The sequence below is a fragment of the Triturus cristatus genome, chromosome 10 (assembly GCF_964204655.1).
Source record: "Triturus cristatus chromosome 10, aTriCri1.1, whole genome shotgun sequence".
NCBI classification, from domain to species: Eukaryota; Metazoa; Chordata; class Amphibia; order Caudata; family Salamandridae; genus Triturus; species Triturus cristatus.
The window spans coordinates 360440931-360462085 of record NC_140593.1 but is presented as its reverse complement, the minus strand read 5'-3'; the positions used below and the strand labels follow the sequence as shown (position 1 = coordinate 360462085).

The 21155-nt window shown below is 43.1% G+C and overlaps 1 protein-coding gene across 1 annotated transcript in view; it reads right to left on the bottom strand.

The window, feature by feature from the left end:
- Positions 1-21155, bottom strand: part of LOC146789440 (transmembrane channel-like protein 2) — a 566730-nt gene that overhangs the window by 345513 nt on the left and 200062 nt on the right. Inside the window, exon 4 of the mRNA XM_085631099.1 lies at positions 12333-12423. Within this exon, the coding sequence (XP_085487225.1) occupies positions 12333-12423 (91 nt within the window). The remainder of the gene's footprint in view (positions 1-12332; positions 12424-21155) is intronic.

The window sequence follows — 21155 nt, the reverse complement described above, 5'->3', positions numbered from 1 at the left end:
AAGGATTTACAGAAAGCCCCAGCATCTATAGCCAAGCACTGAAACGAGAACTCGACAGTATCCACATGCCAGTTAACACTGCTCTGCTTCAATACGTCGATGATCTGCTGATCACCGCGAGAAGCGAACCGGAATGTGAAAAAGCATCACTGACAGTTTTACATTTTCTAGCCGAAAAGGGGCACAAGGTGTCCCCTTCTAAGCTGCAATTCTGTGTCCAGCGAGTTATTTATCTTGGACACTCGCTGTCCAAGGAGGGAAGGCAGCTTACACCCGACCGCATTCAGTTAATAGCTAACATGCCAATACCCAAGACGCAAAAGGAGGTGCGGGCTTTCATAGGCCTCACTTCATATTGTAGGCAGTGGATCCCTCAGTATGCATTTCTAGCAAAACCACTCATTCAATTGACAACGCAGGAGGCAGCCACATCGACTGTTCTCCCTTGGACTCAGGAACATACACAAGCTTTTGAAAGCCTAAAGAAAGCTTTATGTCAAGCACCTGTTTTAGCAACGCCATGTTACAGAAAACAGTTTACACTCTTTGTTACAGAACGCAAAGGTGCTGCCTTGTCAGTACTCACACAGGAACAAGCAGGAGCACACAAACCATGTGCTTATTTTTCTAGTACATTAGATCCAGTAGCTCAGGCTTTGCCTGCATGCCTAAAATCAGTGGCAGCGACAGCTTTAGCAATAAGACAGAGCGACGCCATAGTGTTAGGACATCCATTGACAGTTCAAGTACCACACGCAGTAGAGGTTCTTGTAAATAGAACGCAAACACAACACTTGACTATAGCGCGACTTACAGGGTACGAACTTACATTGTTTCAGCCACATATAGAAATCAGACGCTGTAACACATTGAATCCTGCCACACTTTTGCCAGTAACCGGAACAGACCCACTAGCCCATGACTGTATTGAAGTTATTACAATAACGACGAAACCCAGACAAGACTTAACCGATGTCCCATTGTCTGATCCAGACCTAACATTGTATGTAGATGGTTCATGTATGAGAACAAATACAGGAGAGTTAGTGGCTGCTTACGCAGTCACAACAGATACTGAAGTCATTGAAACTAATCGCATAAATATCTTGTCAGCTCAAGCCGCAGAGCTTATCGCTCTGACACAAGCCTGTATTCAAGCCACAAATAAAAAAGTCAACATATACACTGATTCACGTTATGCATTCGGAGTTGTACATGACTTCGGCGTGCTATGGCGAGAGAGAGGTTATTTAACTTCCCACGGTGCCCACATTCAGCACGGACCCCTCATTCATGCCTTATTAGATGCAATACATCTACCGACCGCAATATCAATTATGAAATGTAAGGCTCATACGAAGATTACTGATATCATTTCTCAAGGCAATGATCTAGCCGACAGAACAGCTAAACAGACTGCTCAAACTCAAACCCCCGACATGACAAAGACAATAGTCCCGATACCGACACATTGTATGACAGTTAAAGATCCTACCCTTGACGTAATTGACATACAGACACATGCTACACCAGACGAAATAAAGAAGTGGACTGAATTAGGAGGGATCCAAATGGACCAGGGATGGATGATGAAGGAAAAGTCTGTGTGGTTCCTTCCTGATTCAATGGTCCAAGTTATAGTTAACACTATACATAGTCCAGCGCATCTAGGAGAAAAAGCTATGCTAGACAGCATTCAACACATTTGGTTCAATAAACATTTACGAGCAGCAGCCAAACAAAAGGTCCGTACCTGTATGATCTGTTGCCAGTTAAACCCAGGAAAAAGTGTTCCCGTAGAACAGGGTGGATTTCATCCTCCTAATCACCCTTTTGAAGTCCTCCAGATGGATTATATCCAGATGGAACGATGTCGAGGATTCAAATATGTTCTCGTAGTTGTCTGCGCTCTGTCCCGTTGGACGGAGGCATACCCGGTCTCAGATTACACTGCCCCGACTACTGCCAAACAGTTAGTTCGAGAATTCTTCCCACGATACGGTTTACCACGTGTTGTTCACTCAGATAACGGCCAGCCGTTCTCATCCGAATTAATGAAACATGTTTCACTTCTGTTAGGTTATCAGTGGAAATTCCACTGTGTCCGACACCCCGAGGCAGCAGGTCTCGTAGAAAGACATAACCAGATACTGAAAATCAGATTGTCCAAAATATGCAGAGAGAAAGGTGTCGACTGGGTAGTAGCGTTACCCGTTGCACTCTTTTACATGAGAATGGTAGCACACTCTCGAACAGGGCTATCCCCGTATGAGGTGATCTTCGGCAGACCACCAAATATGTGGGGGACGCCCATACCACGCAAAATAACTGATATTGACTGTAATATGCTGACAGATTACTTGGCTTCCTTGATGTCTGCACTACAATCTTGTCGTTCACAGGTAGCTGCAGCCTTTCCCGACAACACTGAGGTGAAACCCCATGACGTAGTTCCGGGGGACCTCGTCCTTGTGAGGAATTTCGACCGAAAGACTCAGCTGGAGCCCAGGTGGAAGTCACCCAAGTTGGTCCTGCTGACCACAAGAACAGCCGTGAAGATTGAAGGCAGAAAAGGCTGGATTCATTCAAGTCATATCAAGAAATTTCATGGACTTCCTGCAGATGTAAACAGCCCACCTCGTGTGTCTTCACACATTGACTCAAAACTTCCTTTTGTTGAACAGAGTAACTCTGAACACTATAAACTAAAGCTTAGGCCCAACCAGTCGAGCAATTTGATTGTTTAAGTCCTCTCCAAGGTGAAGCGGTTGAATTGTCTCTGACATGTATCCCTTGGACCTGAGTAGAGAAAACACCCGGAAAATGTTGAAACAACAGGCGTATTGTAAATCACTGCGTAGCCACTGCATAGTGACATTATTAATCTTGTTTTTCTCGAGTCTTTTGATAATTACTGCAAGTATATTATTGCACATATATTACCCTATTGCCAGAAACGTTTACAATGTTACTACTGAACATTCTTTTAGTGACTTACCTCCGCATGAATTGTCTTATAGACTTGCGCTGCGCAATAACACTTTCATTAGTATGTTACATCATTCCCACCAGACTAGTAATGCTACTAATTGTTGGGTGTGTGGCCGGCTCCCTCCCTATCAGAATTATGAAGGAGTCCTGCCTTTCTTTCCACACCCATTTACACATAATGGCTCCTGTGGAGCATGGTTTAGTTTAATCAATTCCATAGACTCAGACACAGCAGTTTACCAAGATCATTGGGTATGGGGAAACCTGAACCTAGTTTTACTCAAGGTCTGCTACCCTGACAAGGAGGGTCGCCCCAAAAGAACAGGAACTGATCTAGAAAATGAAGTATATGGATTAGGTAATTTTACACCTAATCTCATGATTCTGAATGTCGAATCCGAAGTTGAACTAATTTTGCCCACCATGTCAGTATTCCCCACAAAAGGTGAATTGTGTGTAAGAAAGGTTGGTTCCATACATATGGGCCATAGTAAATGCACTACTACAGTAGAATTCAGTGATCAAGGCAAATCTTCATTTAGAGCTTCTCGCCACTCCTACTTTATATGTGGTCAGACTGCATATATGCGTCTACCTCTAGACTGGGATGGTACCTGCTACATTGCATTTCTTTTGCCACCTGTTTTCCTAGCTCCTCCTGATTATTACAGAAATATTCATTTAGTACACAATAGAGAGCGGAGAGATCTCCCAATTGTCGATTATACTGAGACGGCATGGGACAAGTATGTAGATTTCAATAAAGGCATCTTTCCCTATATAGGTACTGTTACTAATAGTAAGCTGATACGTAGATTAACTAGAACCCTTGAAGCAGTAGTGAATGAAACTATTTCCGCCTTAGGCAATTTAACAGAAGAGCAGTCTGCTATGCGGATTGTTGTGCTTCAAAATCGTCTTGTCCTTGACGTCATCCTGGCTGATAGGGGCGGAGCTTGTAGGGTCATCGGATCAAGCTGCTGCGTATTCATACCAGAAAATTCGCCATCTGTATATAAAGCCATAACTCGCCTTCATAAGATTGTAAGCCAGATACACCAGAACCCAGGCACTTGGACTTGGTCCGGTTGGTTTTGGAGTGTGATATCAGCCTGGGGATGGAGAGTTCTATCCTTCCTAGGTATTGGCCTTCTCATACTATTCAGTTGCTGTCTATGTCTACAATGTGGACCAGCCATCTGTGGCCTGTGTGCCACATCGTGTATTCCACCACCAAGATTTCATTCGTCACGGAAGAAGAAAGAAGAACAAATGATGTTATATGAACAGATCAATGGATTGATGAAGATTGATATCTCTTAACGGGCAAGTAGGGGACAAGGAGGGAATGTGGAAATATGGATTTTTCTGGTCAGTTATGTCCCCTATCTTGGACCCCAACGGTTCTATGTGCATGTTACAAGTACATGTATGTTCCCTCCAGTTCCAGTTATGAAGACGCAAACACATGTGCGTCCACCGTCAACATGTCCTCTGTCAGATCCGCCATGAGTAAGCCGGATATTCCATTCCTAAATATGAAAGGCCACCGGCTTTATATGGTTCACTTATGCCATTTTACAGTCCAGGCAAGTAGGCCCTGATTCTGTCATCAAACTCTTCTTGCCTTCTGCCTCTGAAAACCCCAGTCTGAGCCTGCATCCGTGACCATGAACTTTGTTTCATTCTCTGCGCGGCTCACGAAGCCTGACATCAGCTTATTCTCTGCCAAGAACTATATTTCACCTTCGAGTTATCTGCTTCGCCCCTCAGCCGATGCATTCCTGTCTAGTAGTTTAAGTAAACATCCTTCCAGCTACCGAGCAAAAGGCCCTGCTTCTCCGTCCTTATACAAGTAATTCATAGTCCTGTTACCATGGAATATTCCTACCCCCTCGCATTTAGTGTAGACACTTAGACGCTTGTACACGCACGCACAGTCAGTATAGAATAGATTCTGTCCGAGAGTCCTTCTTTTGTGGATAACATAGTTCTTTAAACATAGGATGTTAGATATGATTTGGGATTAGGTTGACTTGACCCCCCAGACTTTTCGTCTCCACATGTAGAGCTAAATGTCAAGTCCCCTTCACCCCCTAGTTACACGTCAATCACACGTCATGCTGCTGCGCGCGCATCTATGCCAAGTATTATCTTATAGATCCACCTATATATGACATCATAACCAATTATGTTCCTTTTTACTCCTTATTACACCCATTTTCGGTTACGCATATGAATCGTCATTTTCCTTATCAATTGTTACGCCTACTGCATTCGCTTCATTGTAATGTATGTTCTATAAAAATCACTTCTTGTCAATAAAGTATGTACTTCACTTCCTGAACCTCCGTGGTGATGGAACTTGGAGCAACCGATTATAATCGATCATTGGAATAAAGCCCATTCCGAACCTCTAATACCACGGATTCTGCCTCTTATTTTACTGAGCTATTTTATTATGTTTCCGTATCAAATTAAGTCCCGGTAATGTATTTTATTTACCACAAGACGACCCCCAAATATTGAGTAAGCATAGTTGGGGAGATAACCCCAAGGATTTGCCTCCCGCCCTCTCAAGTTGGCGAGCAATTGTCACCAAATAGTCCTGAATATGTGGGTAGTCCCAAAAGATGTGAATAAAAGTACCCTCTTGATTACAATGTTGGAGACAGAGTGGATCGGGGTGTCTGCCAAGTTTGAACTAGAGTTTCGCATCAAAATATGCCTGGTGGAGGATCTTGAATTGGAGGAGCCGTATGCGCATGGGGATGGCTATTTCTCGAGGTGAAGGTGAAGCTAAAGCGTCCCACCACATGTCGTCCTCCATCACTCCCAGATCCCTCTCCCACCCCTCCCTCAATTTCAACATCAGGTCAGCACGGTTGTTGACCAGCTTCTTATAAGTAAGTGAGATGGCCTTGCGGTCCATGGGATCCAACAACAGACGGTCTTCCAGAGGGGACGAGTCGGGGAGGGGGCCATCCCTCGGCAGGGAGTAGGACACAGTGTGACTAATCTGCAAGTACCTAAACGTCTCGGATGGAGCCAGTTGGTATTTAGCTTGAAGCTCTGGAGACGATGCCAGCCTCCCCTTAACCCAGATGTCTCTAACCGTGGAGATTCTGATTGAATCCCATTTGTCAAACCCTGGACAAGTGCTAAGATGACCTAAAAATTAGAATATCGGGTTCCCACAAAGGGGTCGATTACGTCAGGCGCCTGTGCCAACCCAAGTTTTTGGTAACACCGTGCCAAATCTAGACCATGCGCGCCGTGGGGCCTGTTAAGAAAAGTTTGCGGGGGTTGGCGTAGAGTGCTCTTTTATAACCGCCCGACCCAGGAGCCAATGATCCATACGGAAATTAGGCTCATCATGAGTTTCAAACACCCAGCGATTGACGGCAATCAACTGGGACGCTTGATAATATAGTCTGAGATCCGGTAGACCAATGCCTCCGTCATACCAACCCATGGTGAGCTTATTCATTGCGATGCGCAGCATACGGCCAACCCACAGCAGTCCCCGCAATACACTGTCGATTTGGGAAAAATAAGAATCTGGGATCGGGATAGGGGTATTCTGTAGGGCATAAAGAAAACACAGAAGTGCTAACATTTTGAACAGGGATGTGCGCCCAATAAGGGTGAGAGGGACAGAGCGCCAATGCACGGCGTCAGATTTGAAATGCTGGAGAGGTCCGAGTAGATTGTGTTCGAAAAAGAGATCGGGGTCAGGAGTGACGAAAATGTCCAAATACCGAAAACCCTGAGGGGCCACCGGAATATCAAAGCCCTGGGGACTTGCCGGGGGGGACCCCATAGCGCATACATCTGGGACTTGGACCAGTTTATCCGATATCCAGAGTGGGCGCTGAAAATTTGAAAAATATGGAGCACCTGGTGCAGCGACCACGCAGGGGAAGTCATGCATAGGAGGATATCTTCGGCATACAGCGAGATGCGATCCTCGTGATATGCCGTCCACTTAAGCCCCTGTATCTCCGAATCACCCCGGATCCTCACCGCGAGCGGTTCCAAGACATGGGCGAAAAATAGTGGTGACAGGGGGCAGCCTTGCCTCGTGCCCCGATGAAGCGAAAAAGTGGTGGAGCGATGGTTATTAACAATGACATGGGCCGTAGGGTGAGTGTACAATAGCCGAATCCAATGTATAAGTTTGGGCCCAAACCCCAGGCGAACCAAAATAGCGAAAAGAAAATCCCACTCAATGGTATCAAAAGCCATAGAGGCATCCAATGACAAGAGAATCGCGTCTTCCTCAATGGTGTGGAGCCTGCCGAGGACCCCATGCACCCGACGCAAGTTCCGGGCAGTATTTCTCCTCGGCTTAAACACGGACTGATCTGGGTGGACCAGACCAGTGATATAGTGGAGGAGGCGATTCGCGAGGAGTTTGGCCAGGATCTTAGCCTTGACCGTCAAGAGGGATATGGGGCGATACGATTTGCACTCATCAACAGGCTTGTTTAGTTTATGAATGACCACAATAGCTGCAGTACAAATCTCTTCGGGGAGGACATCCGACTCAAAGCATTCAGTATATAGATTTAACAGGTGGGGAGCCAATAGAGTTGACATTGGTTTACATAACTCAATGGGAAGCCCGTTAGGGCCCTTAGCCTTCCCGGAACAGACGTCTTGTATAGCCCTTTGAAACTCCGTCACTGTGATGTCTGCCTCGAGGGTCTCTCTGTCTTGCAAAGAAATAGTAGGAATATCGATCGCAACCAGGAGGTCAGCAGAAGGTGAGGCCTGAGACATGGGAGAACTAGTGTAAACCTTCTCGTAGTAGCTAGCAAATATGTCAGCTATTTGTTGAGGGTCAGTAAGAAGGGTATCCTTCGAATTCGCTATCGCGCGGACCCATCTAGCAGCCTGTTCTTGTCGTTCAAGCCACGCCAAGAGTTTACCTGTCCGTTCACCCTGCTCATAAATCCTGTGTAGGGAGGCTAGCGAGCCTCAATGTCTTCAAAGAGAAGCTGACGATAGTCCTGTCTCTTGATTGCAAGGCTGTGGCGTATAGCGGCGTGTAGCGGGGTCAGGATCCCGGGCGACCAACTCCTCCAAACCCGAGACCTCAGCCTCCAACTCCAATACTCTCTTGGATTGCCCTGTCTCCCACCATGAGTGATAAAGCCCTGCCCTTTATGACTCCCCCGAAGGCCCCCACAACGTCACTGCAGAATCGACTGAGACAATATTTTCAGCAAAATAATATTCAGTGTCCTTGCGGAGAGCGTCTTTGATGTGTGGAATTTTTAATGCCCACGGGTGTACGGAAATGGAGCAGGGGCGTCCCCCACTTCGAGAACCCAAAGTCGCCAGGACAGGAGAATGGTCGGAGATTCCACGGGCCAGGCAACTGGACCTCATGAAAAGCTGAACGTCTTGGGCATGAGTAAATACATAGTCTATCCTCGATTGGCTATTGCGCACTCCGGATTGAAATGTGAAACGGGTGAACGACGGGTTGAACCACCGCCAGACATCCACAACCCCCAGGGCATTCGCAAACTCCAACAAGTATGATCCTCTCGGTTAGTCTCCCCGGGGAGGAATACGGTCCAGAGAACCCTCCATTGTGAGATTGAAATCCCCTCCCAACACCAACACCCCGAGTGGCAGGTTCAATAGCAGGGTTCCTAAGTCACGCAGCGTCGGGCGCTGCTGTCCGGGGGGGGCATAAACAGAGATGACGTTGACGACACGTCCCTCCCAGGTGCCCAAAACCACAGCGTATCTGCCCTGGGGGTCAGGCCAGGTGTTATGGATGATGTAGGGCAACCCCTCCGAAGAAAAACCCCCACCCCCTGGAGCCCGGGGTAAAGCCTGAGTGGACCACCATTTTGTATCCTTTCCTGTTCAGGGCGCCACAAGAGTTCCCAATCAGGTGTGTCTCCTGCAATAACACCAGATCAAGTTCGTTACGCTTAACGTACTGCAACACAATGCTCCTCTTAATTTTTTCACCCAATCCATTAACATTCCAAGTGGACAAGTTAAGTGTCAAACCCCGTGTCATCACGTCCATCCAATGGGGATCGAGTGGTGTTGTATACTCAAGCATGCATGTGAACAGCCGAGGTGGATGTCACTTACGTCAATGACAGATGAATTGAGTGTAAGAGTGGAGAGGTGAACAATAGCGTGTACCGGTGCAAAACATAACAAAAATAAAAACAACAGTTCCCCCGTCCCCCAGAACGCCCCCCACCCGCCACCCTCCAGAACGGGCCTAAAACCACCCGCACCCCAAACTTGCAGAGCGCCTGTCGCCCACCCTCATCAGCTACGGGGACGTGTACAACCCCACTCCCTAAAACAGAAAACAGTGAAACAAACGCCAGCCCCGGCCCCAACACCCCAAAAGAGAACGTGCAACAGCCTCATTTGAGATTCAGAGAAAAGGATTTGCTAAGACCAATACAGTAAAATCTAAGCAAACGCAGAGGCAGTCTCCCAGGAGCCAAACGTAAATCTAGCACCCATGAAAATTAAACAAGGACACAACCCATAAAGTGGAGGGCGGCAGCATCACAACCCCGCAAACCTAGAAAACATCGTGAGATGCCCTGGCAGGTTCAGTCGTATGTGATAAGTACAATCGGCAACCCATAAATACCCAACCCATAAAAATATAACAAAAACACAGCCCGCAAAGTGAACAGCCTCCACATCATAACCTTACAGGCCAAGAAAACATCCAATAGCGTACAGGCAAGTACAGTCTTACATGGTCACCCCGTCGGGCCTTGAGAGCTTGCGTCAGAGAGAGGCGGAGATCGAGGTTGCTGTCGCCACTCGTTAAGTTCCAAGAGTTCCAAGAGTTGGGCAGACTTGATCCTTTTGTTAGTCTTGTGATCATTAATAAATTAGGTAAAAAATGTGGTAAGAGCACTTTTTACCTAATAAAAGGCTCTTGAACTAGTCAAGCCTATAGTAAAATGCTTGCTTTTGATCAAAACACAGAAATCCATTGAGCTATATTTAATCAGTATTCAAAATACTGTGCATTATGCCTTTGCACTTCCAAAGAGGAGCTCAGCATCTGATGATTTAATCTTCTCTCCTTGTGATGCTCGTCCTCACAAACTGGCATACATTTGATATTTTTTGCAAATGTTATGCATCGCCAAGAACAAAGGGCCTTATTCACAAAAGTAATCTGAGACAAAATCCTAACTTTAGGACTCTCGGTATTCACAGGCGGCATTTAGGAGTACTAAAGTTAGGATTTGCTTTCAGTTAAACTTAAGTTTTGGTCTTAAGTTAAACTTAAGACAAACTTAAGTTTAACTGAGACAAAATCCTAGTCATAAAGTTAGGATTTGGTCTCAGTTAAAGCTAAGTTTGTTTTAAATGTAACTTAAGACCAAAATTTAAAGATTAACTGTGACAAAATCCTAACTTTAGTACTCCTAAATGCCTTCTGTGAATACCGAAAGTTGTAAAGTTAGGATTTTGTCTCAGATTACTTTTGTGAATTGGGCCCTAGATTTTTTATCCTGGTACTTAAAGTTGCAAATTTTAATAAGTGTAGACTTGCTTTTCTCTTTGTAGAATTTGATACAGCGTTTTCCGGGCCCACTTTCTTACCATGTATCTTCATCCAATTAACCTTTCTTATACGCACTCCGGGGTGAGGAGAGTTTGTATATCATCAATAAATATCACTAAGCAATGCAACCAATTTGGCTACACAGTGAGGCCCAGGAATGGTAGCTAAGAAAAAGGGTTTATTCCAAATTCAAAGTCAAGTTAAGATACACAACTCTTAACACCATGTTATTAAAGTGCAGAATAAAAACATGTAGACACAACCTACAAAATACATTTGGGCAGACCAATAACAAGCAAATACGCAGTTTGGTCACAGCAAAATGTATCTAATGCTCAGAGAAAAATTTCAGATTTGGCTGTCTATAAATGCGTAAATCTAAATCACCTAAAGTAAAGTCCAAGTTAAAAGGGTGGCTGTAAAAGTCTAAGAGATCTCAAACATCAGGAATTTCCATGAAGGAAATTAGAGCTAAGCAAGATAAAAATAAGTATGAAAGGTGTCAGCACTGCAGAAGCTTGGACAAGAGTCTTCTTGATTCAGGTATGTAAGTGTTAGCCTAAGCCACACTCAGCAAAGAATCAAGGAAAGCATTGAGGTCTAAACTTCTCAAAGAGATCTGGAATTGATCTAAAGGAACTCTGAAAAATTATCTGGGACGAATCCGACAGGCATCTAAGGGGAATATGAATCTCCAGTGATGTGAACATGTTTTTCATCAAGGTCTTCTTCTCAGGCTCTATGTCTAGTACAGTAATGTATCCATTCTACAACTAACAATGCATGTGAATACCTACACGAAATGTCATGTTATCAGAAAATGGAAACCAGAATTTATGCAGCATAAAAAATTATAGGCCTAAATTGGTAATTTAAAGTATTAGCAAGAGTACACATTTAATATGCATGCGCACATTTAAACACAAATAAATATGAATGATAGGTGGATTAGGTTCACATTACATAAAGCATACAGTAAATACTTCAAATAATTATGTGTAAGTATGGCTAAGAACTACATTTAAATGACATATATGAAATATTAATGCACACATTACATGAACTCATAGTTTCCAGAGCAATCACATTCTTCATACATTAGGATGGTTTCCTATTTAATTATCTAAACAGTATTCAATGTATTAAGGCACACATTAAGAAAGTTGAATTTTATCTTTGTAGTGAATACATTTCTACTAAGTAAGGGTGTTTTTTTGATTCCTCATGTAATACAGTTAAACAGATAGTTTGAGAAAATTCACTAGTCCCACTTTAATAATAATGTCAAATGCAGCATTTGTTTTATTATTGTTAAACCACATAAGAATCAAATGCTATGCATAGTCATGTCACATATCTATTATGAAGTTGTGACATATTTGTGATGTGTAAAGGATGGGCATATTTGCGCTGCACCAAATTCATGGATAATCAGGAATAAGATGGACTCAAAAATTCCATGATCTCATATGCTTCATTTCGTACTCCTGCATGGTAGACTATATTATTTATTTTTCGTTTTTTTATGTTTTTGCTGATGAATTTTATTGTTTTTAATTTGTTACTTGTTTTTATGGTTTATGAATTACTAAGATTTCAAGTGGATAAACAGCATTTTGTTTTGTTACTTACTCGTGTTAGAATCAATGTCAAAACGCTTGACTATGAATTGAATTTAATTAACAATCAAAATGCAAATTTCTCATGACCTTTTTACACTCTTCACTGGCTTTCAAATTTTAGGGTTTCAGATACATACCTTCATCATCATCACTTTATAAGCATAGAATTTTTTGCCTTTTCCCTTGCCAAGTGCTCCTTCAAATTTCTCAACGAAAGCTTGTGAATCTCTATAGAGGGGAATAAAAGTTCAATTTAACAAAAAAGCATTGACTACAGATATAGCATATACTGAGGGTGGGTGATTTGTGCGTGACAGTATTTAGGGGCTCATTATGATAATGGGCAGACATCAGTCCGCCAGCCATCATCACGGCGATGGGACCGACCGCCAGACGTGTGGCGGTCCCTCTGGCCCAATTAGGATGCGCCCGCCATACAGGTGGGCACATCGTGTCCTTTTACCATTGCAGATGGTGCTGCTGGCTGCAGCACCATCCGCAATGGATAAAGTGTATGTACAGAATTTCCGTGCACCACGTTGCAGGCCCCACGTGGTGCCTGCCACTCGGTGCAGGGAACTGCAGGAGAGTACCTTGGGTACCCCCCAAGTGCCCTCCTCAACCCCCCTTCCCCCGGGAGCCTGCAACGGGCCTCCAAAGCCAATCCCCACAAGCCTTTCCATGGTGGTACCGCCACCATATTAGTGGCTCAGCACCGCCCGGCCGGTGGCGGAAAAGCGGAGGACGGACTTTGCGTCCACCACGATACCCCCAGCCATCGTAATATGGAGGGGGTATTTCACATTAGGATGGCGTAACGATCGCCATCACGGTTCCAGCGGCGGCGATTGTTACACCATCCTAATGAGCCCCTTAGTTCTTTGGTCAGATTCTCATGGATTACAAGCACATGCGAACATGAGAAATTTGGCATTTTTAATGTGTAGCTGCTAACATCAATGTTCCTCCACCTTCTGAGGAAAAACTAGAGTTGTATATATTTATTACACGGTTTGGAGGGGGATAGGATGATCTATGTAGAGTTTCAAGAAGTAATCACTTTCTCTTCTCCAGTCTGCAAAGCAGTTATTATGGCAAAATAAGATGGAGGTTCCACAGCAACCCGGCTTGTGTTTAATTTATCAGTAGACACAGCTTTATTTAGTGTACAACCACTTGCAATTTAGAAAATCTGGTTTTACACTGATAAAAGGAATAACTCCCACAATAATGTTCATGAGAGTAAATCTACTCTCAGTGGTGGAGATTGCAAGGGGGTAAGAGATTCCAAAGCTTACACTTTTCCAGGTTTTCACAAACTTATCTCCAAGTCAAGCCCACCCTTGAAAAGGTTGAAGTTGTATTCTTGTCAAGGGCAAGTGCAAACTTCTATCTAGGGAGTGAATATTAAGGGAATAATCCCCAAAATTGGCAGGCCCCATTGATAGAGCTCTCTACAATGGTCAAAATAGTCTGGGACCGGTTTCGGGGAATTATTCCTCATCAGCCAGGCTAGCTTAAATCCTGTGGCACAGAGAGCAAGAGACCCATGTCTGGGCATTCCCACCCCACTTAGGGCAAGACGTGCTCTGTACTGGGTTGAATGTTTGACATTGCTCAGCATTCTGTCCATAAATTGTTCTTTTTGCATTTGTTACCCCGAGTGGGACGGGTATGCCCAGACGTGGGTCCAGTGCTCTCCAAACCACTGGAATCAAGCTAGCTTGGCTGATGAGGGGTGAAACCCTAAAACCGGTCCCAGGATGCTAGTTTCCGGTCAAGGGAGTACCTGGCCTGGCAGTTTGGGCTGAGCTGTTCCTATGGGGAGCAGGGTCAAGACTGATTTGCATATGGCTGAGTTAAAACTGGAATGGCCTGGGGAGCAAAAACACTATAGATTTAGGCCCAGATCTCTGTACTGGGGTGAATGTTTGAAATTGATCAGCATTCTGTCCATCACTTGTGTGTTTTTTGCTTTATTGCTTCAAATGCGCCAGGTATGCCCGGATCTGAGTACCGGGTTCACTGTGCCACTGGATTCAAGCTAGCCTAGCTAATGGAGGGTAATACCCTCAAACCGGTCCCAGGATGCTTGTTTCTGGTCCTAGGAGGACCTGGAATGCCAGTTTGGGCTGGATTGTTCCCATGAGGGGCAGGGTCAAGACTGATTTGCATATGACTGGGTCTAAACTGGGGTTGCCTTGTGAACTGGGGGTGAATGTTTCATTTGTTCTTCATTCCGTCTATCAATTGTGTGTATTTTAGGTTTTCAGATGAGCCTTTGGAAGTATTTTTTGAGAAATTCCCCAAAAAGTCAGCAACCTTCACTAATGAGGATTTGCAAACCCGCAGATTTGTGTGAATCAGGCAAAATGTGTTCTGAGAATGATTAGAAAATGAGGGAGTAAGAAATGAGGAGGTAAATGAAGAATTGAAGATAACGACCTATCTTTATCTCAAAGACTATGATGCACAATGCAGCAAACTAGATCAGAGAATAGGAACATGACCATCCAGATTGCACAAAGTACCTTAACGATATTGCAAGTTGCTGGTACATAATGTGACCACACAGAGGAAAGATGGTGAAGGCTGAGTTCCTTTCTATAGTCATTGAGCTCTGAGGTAATTTGCAAAGTACTTGTATGTTTTATTCCTTGTAACATCCATGTGTACCACCCACATGCTATAATAAGGCTACAGCACCATATTTATGCTAGATTTAAGGTTATAGTGTAAAATATTAAGTATAACATATGGTATTGTGTTTGCATTGCAACAAGCTGTACCATGTTTGTCGCTCTCAAATGCAACCAGCATTTTGGTGTCTGTAGCTTGTCAGAGACATACTATAAGTGGATCTGTTATTACTGAGAATTTTAACATTTGGGGTAGTTGAAAAATGTATCGTAACCAGATTACTCTACATTTCCATCATTACCTCACAGTTGTAAAGATTATTTTCTGAATCAGTTTAGTGAAGATAACACAAAAAATGATACAGTCCATCATTCTTTATGCTAAGATGTCTAAAGTGTGTAATATAGATCACTTTCACATGATGCTTTAACTTCAATTGATTCTAGAAAATTACAAGGGCAGTCCTACTCACAAGAACCAGGGTGTAAAGTATTTTAGTGAAACAAAGGTTCTTATTAGTGATATACATACTTATTTATAAAATAAAACAAGGCAACAATGGCTATATACAGTTGTACTGTTCAAAAGATAATTCAGGAGAAAGAAAGAGTAGTCAAAGCAAGTTATGTAAAACATTATTATATTTTTATATATATCTATATATATCATGTGCATAGTGTACTGTGTGAAAAAATGTAACCATACAGAACAGCAATATACAATACAGATATATAACAATAGAAGCAATATAAACGGATGTGTTCCATAGAAGGACAAACAACCACGTACGCATCCGTATGTCACAGGAATTATGATAAATCTGTGCCCTTGTTTTAGTTAAGGGAATTTCAACGTTGATTTGCTTGTGTTACACAAGTGTCAATGACGTTTCGACCCAGTTGAGAATATTGGGTGTCATTAAGACCAACAAAAATAATGGAGACCTAAAAGATAGAGAAAAACACAATGACTACTCTGTGAAAACCAAGGGTAGAGTGTCAAACTAATTAATACTTGACACTATACAGTAGTGGTCTTCTTCAGGATTCAAAAATGGGTACAGAACATTGTCACTTGGATATGCAGTGACCATCATCACAGTGATTATTGCAGCATTGATACCCAGAGACCCACACACCCTATTTTCAATGTATGACCTTGTAGACATTTTTGGATGGCCTACTTGGGCATAATTCTGTGAATATCGACCTCACTTAGGACAAAATGGGTCTTGTTACTTCTACAGAATGAGATGCGATGTTTTTCATTGTGCCTCATAATGGGATGTATGTGCATATCTTGTGAATGGGAGGTATATACCTGTAAAGAGGAATGTATAATTCCTGCATGCACGCACATGTATTAAGTTTAAGTTCTATATATATATATATATATATATATATATATATATTGCTAGGCATTGAATGAGGTAATTAACACACTGGAATTGATTCCTGCTCACAGTGTCCAATGTTAATTGATGCTAATCATAATGAATTAGCGATACATTTTTTATTTACATGTTTTCCATTACGGTTTCATTTAGAATAATGTACTTTTGAAGTGAGCGCAATATGACATTTTTTTACACTTTTACAGATGTCATTTTATGGTTCGACTTGACATATTCTATTTACTATATCTTTTATATGTTGGAGATAAGCTTGCACTATTTAAGGGCCAATTACGATGTCGGTTGGAAAGGCTCTGGACGGCATTCAGTTTGTCTAAATCCGATTCGAAACCCGCGTTTCCAACCAACTCGGAAACACATTCAACCAGCCGATTATGATAGGCTGAAACCGTTTGGTCGTTCTAACTCTGTTCCGATCGGCATTTGGATAAAAGGAGGCGGTCGCAGCAGAATCGTACATCACTATGGACCGCGTTTCCGACCGACGAATTACGATGATGGATTCAGAAAGCCTTTCCAAATCGGTTTGTCTGACACAGATGGGCTGTCGGAATCTGACTTTGGGGGCCCGTAGCAGGCCACCTTTCACCCAAAAACCTCCGGTTGGGGCCCATGGAGGTACCCATGGATCCCCTCTTTCCAACCTTGCACGGTGTGACAGGCACCAAGGGGTGCCCGCCACAGGGTGCAAGGTTTTCAGTGCTCACCCCTTTATTCAATGGGATCCTGTATTGTCGGTCAGAACACAGGCTCCCTTTGAAGTCAATGGAAGTACGACCAAACGGTGTTCGGAGACATCATAATTGGTCAGTCGGACACCCCGAATGTGATTCAGACGGAAACCATTCCGACACTGAGTCGGTCGGAATACTTTCTGACCGACATCGTAATGATGCCCTTAGTTTCTAAAGTTGATAGAACCTGCACTTGAGAAAGGCTGTAACACTGAAATGCTTTGTTTTTGCCATTGCAATATATGTGATAATTCATCATGAGTAGTGCCTTGAAGATTCCTCCATTTTGCATATTGACATTGATACAGACGCTACAGACTATTTTTTCAGGCACCAGAGAGGTTGTAGATGTGATCGAAATTTGCTAATGCAGCTGCAACTCATTAAAATAAGCAGGGTCCCACTGCCTTACCCAGCCTCCTACTTCATCAAAACAATGTACAAGTGGGCACGTCAAAAGCACTGTGTCTTATTATTTGGAGTTGGCACTGTGGGAGATGGCACTGTAAACACTGCTGCCTCTCGCATTTACTGCATACACAAAACCGCACACACAGTAAGACATTCTTAGGCACGCGCTTGGAGAGTTCAATGTTCTGAACTCCCACTCACGGTTCGTGGATAGTACTGTGTTCACGATCTACCTCCCGCTGCAATGACCATGAATTAAATTGATAAATCAAGATTCCAGGAAGCACGAGTGATGTTCGACGAGAGCAGCAAAGAGGGTGTACATTTGGAGCAGAGCAACACTACCGCAACTGGAGAGAAAGCAATTATTCAAAAACAGGCATTGGTGGAGAAAACTGTCAAAGAGAAAAATTTGTTAGTGGGAAGCCTCCATACTTCAAAAATGTCATCAAGGTGGATAGACTACCTAGGAGCTTGAGAGTTATCATCGTACCCACAAATGAGAAGCACCACTCAATACACCTCAAAGAGTGGGCTCAATTCATGGTGAAAACCTGCAAGCACATGCTTAAGGTTCTGGTGAAGTACCCCAGGATGCTTTTAGAGGCAACCAGAGTGGAACTGGCACAACTAAAAGCTGAAATGGACCAACATCAGGAGGAGAATTATGTGAAAGATTTGCTAATCACCATATCTGAGAGACTAAAACTATATGAGGAGGAAATTAAAAGTAAGGAAAGGAGAAAGTTCCCCCGTAATAATAAGGATTACATGGAGGGGTGAATTATATCTTAAGTCAGCAGATTTGATATACCTTGGCAACAACTCAGAACAATGCCAAAAAACATATGCCAGGAATTATCTTTGGCTGCATCGAGTTCAGATGTGAGCTCTTTAACAGGTTCGTACGAGGCATTACAGCAGGCACCACCACTCCAATTACTTTTTTAGAGATCAGTTCAAACTGCTCAAACAAAACCTAGAACCACAAAGATGTAGCGAACTGAGAGGTCGGGGCAGAGGCAAAAGCGGTGCCGGCAGAGGTTGAGGAAAACACGCAGAGGGGTAGGTCACCCCAGACAGAAACCATGGCGAAAATCTAAAAGGAGAAGTCAAGAGCACTAAATGGTGAATTAACTATCATTTACTTAGCCAATAGAATTCTTACAGATGAAGAGAGAAAACTGCTAGAATTCTGCCCCACAGTCAATTTCAGCTATAACAATGCAAAAATGATCTGTTCCTTTTCTGTCAGAAAATTAAACTTAGGAAATTACACAAAATGCATAAAACTCCCACAAGTGAGGGCAGTCCCCAGACAAAAACAGGGCCAAAAATTTCTGCCTTGATGTCATTACTCAATTGGTGTCCTTGAATGGTCTGGATACGAACAGAGGGGACAGCTAAGACCAGGTCATGAGACATCCAGAGGGCTCTCTGCCGAGAGAGCATGAATTTTGAGATAACATAGAACACGGTGGAGACCAGAATGTAGCAATCAGTGACATTCTTGTAGAAATGGGCTTGGATATCGATAATACATCTGTCAGTAGCTTCAAGCCAAAAAGTCAAACTAATTTCAACACATCACATGATGCCATTGATTCATTCCAGTAGACCATGACGATTGAATTAAGAAAATTGAGGGATCAAAGGTAGTCTGGAGAATAAAATCTGAGCAAAGTCCATAAAAACGCACTCATGACAAATACATTGTTATTAAACTCTCGGACAAGGGAGGGATGATTGTCATTTTGAACATTGACCAATAGTGTGGTGAAGCACTTAGGCAGCTTAGTGATAGCAAGTGCTATGTGGTAATCAACCAGTCTGAATATAGGACATCTATTGTTGATTATTTGAATCTATTGTGTATTTGGTTGGACAAAGGTATTATAGTTGATGATGAATTTCATTTTCTGAAGATGGACTACCCAAAATACCCACAATACACTTTTGACCTAAAGTACAAAAGCACCCCACACACCCTCCAGGAAGACCTCTAGTCTCAGCAATTGGGGGTTGATTTGAACCAACAGCCATGTATTTGAACCATTTCCTAGCCCCACATGTACTATCTTTGCCATCATACTGTAGGGACACCACAGATTTTCTCACCAATATTCATGGGATTCACAGGGAAGACACATACCTGCTGATGACCTTATGTCCCAACTGCCTTCATTCTTGTAAAGACCAACAACCGAGGGATCGATGCATGAGTCAGTACATCTTTTGCTTTGATGATGTCTATTACATACAAGTGTCCAATACTGTGAAGGGCACTTGTTTTGCGAACTTGTTCCTGGGATGGTGGAATAAGCAGATGGTCTGGACAAAAGCTAATGAGACCTACACTTCCCACATTATCATGTGGATAAGATACATTGATGACTTGTTTGCCATATGGGATGGTGAAGAAGCATTGCCACTGAATGTGTTAGCATACTACAAACCAATAACTTGAATCTTGCTTTCAGCCACCTGATTAGCATCACAAATAAGAATACCTAGACATCTGCATCACAGTGAGTGAAGGAAAACTTACAATGAAACTATTTAGAAAGGAAACAGCTGGCAACAGCATATTACATGCTGAGAGCCACCATCCAACCAACCTCAAATGGAGCATTACATTTAGCGGGCTTCTTTGTGCCAAAAGAAATTGCTCCAGTAAGGACAAATATGAAACTGAGTGCAGCATCATGACTGACAGATTTCGGGAATGGGGCATCCAAATATGGCACTTAAATTAGCCAAAGGCAGGGTTGAAGCCCTTGAAGGGAAGGACCTCCTTTTCTGACATAAGAAAAAGAAAACTAAGAAGACCAACACCATAAGATTCATCACTGACTTTAACAGCAGGTCAAGTGATGTCAGGAGACTAATGAACAAGCACTTGGCAATTCTAAATGCAGACCATATTTTGAAATCCATTATAGGCCACATGCAGGTACTATATGTAGGAGAGCGAAGTCACTTATGGATACTCTGATGCACAGCCACTTCCAAGGCCCAACCAGTGGGGGCGGCTGAAAAGTACAGAAGGATTTTTCAAATGTGGGAAATGCAAGGCCTGAAGACCTAGTACCAACTGCAATACTTACCAGCTAGCCAAAGGCAGAAAGAGAAAGATCTCACTGTTCATCACATGGACATCAGAGTACTGTGTCTATGTGTTAGAATGCCCATGCAAACTGTGCTGTGTAGGAAGCACAGCCTTCCCCATTCAAAATAGAGTATTGGAACATCTGCGGCCAAAAATCACAATGAAATATACCCTGTTGCTAGATACTTCCAAGTGAAACACCAAAGTACTGATTTCCTCCGATTTTTTTACATTGACAGGGTTGACATGCCAATCAGAGGAGGCGCCGGAGAAAAGTCACTACGTATCATGGAATCACGCTATTGAAACTTGGATCATTAATAGGGGTAAGTAAGCACTTACCACTAGCATTAAGGATACCAACACAATCTAAGGTCCAGACAAGGTCTCAATAAATTATTTCCTTGCTCAACCCTTGGTTGCTGGAAATGAGCAGGCAGGCTTAACTTAAGAGACAGGTGTGTGAAGCATTTAAAGACACCAATACATTAAATAAGTAAGACACAACACACAATAAAAAAACCACAGCCAATCTATAAAAATCGGAAATATTTGTATGATTAAAATGACACCAAAACGTGTTGGTGTTGCCTTAACAAATTTAGTTAGCAATAATGGCCTGACAGATGTATGGGCATATCTGAAATCTACA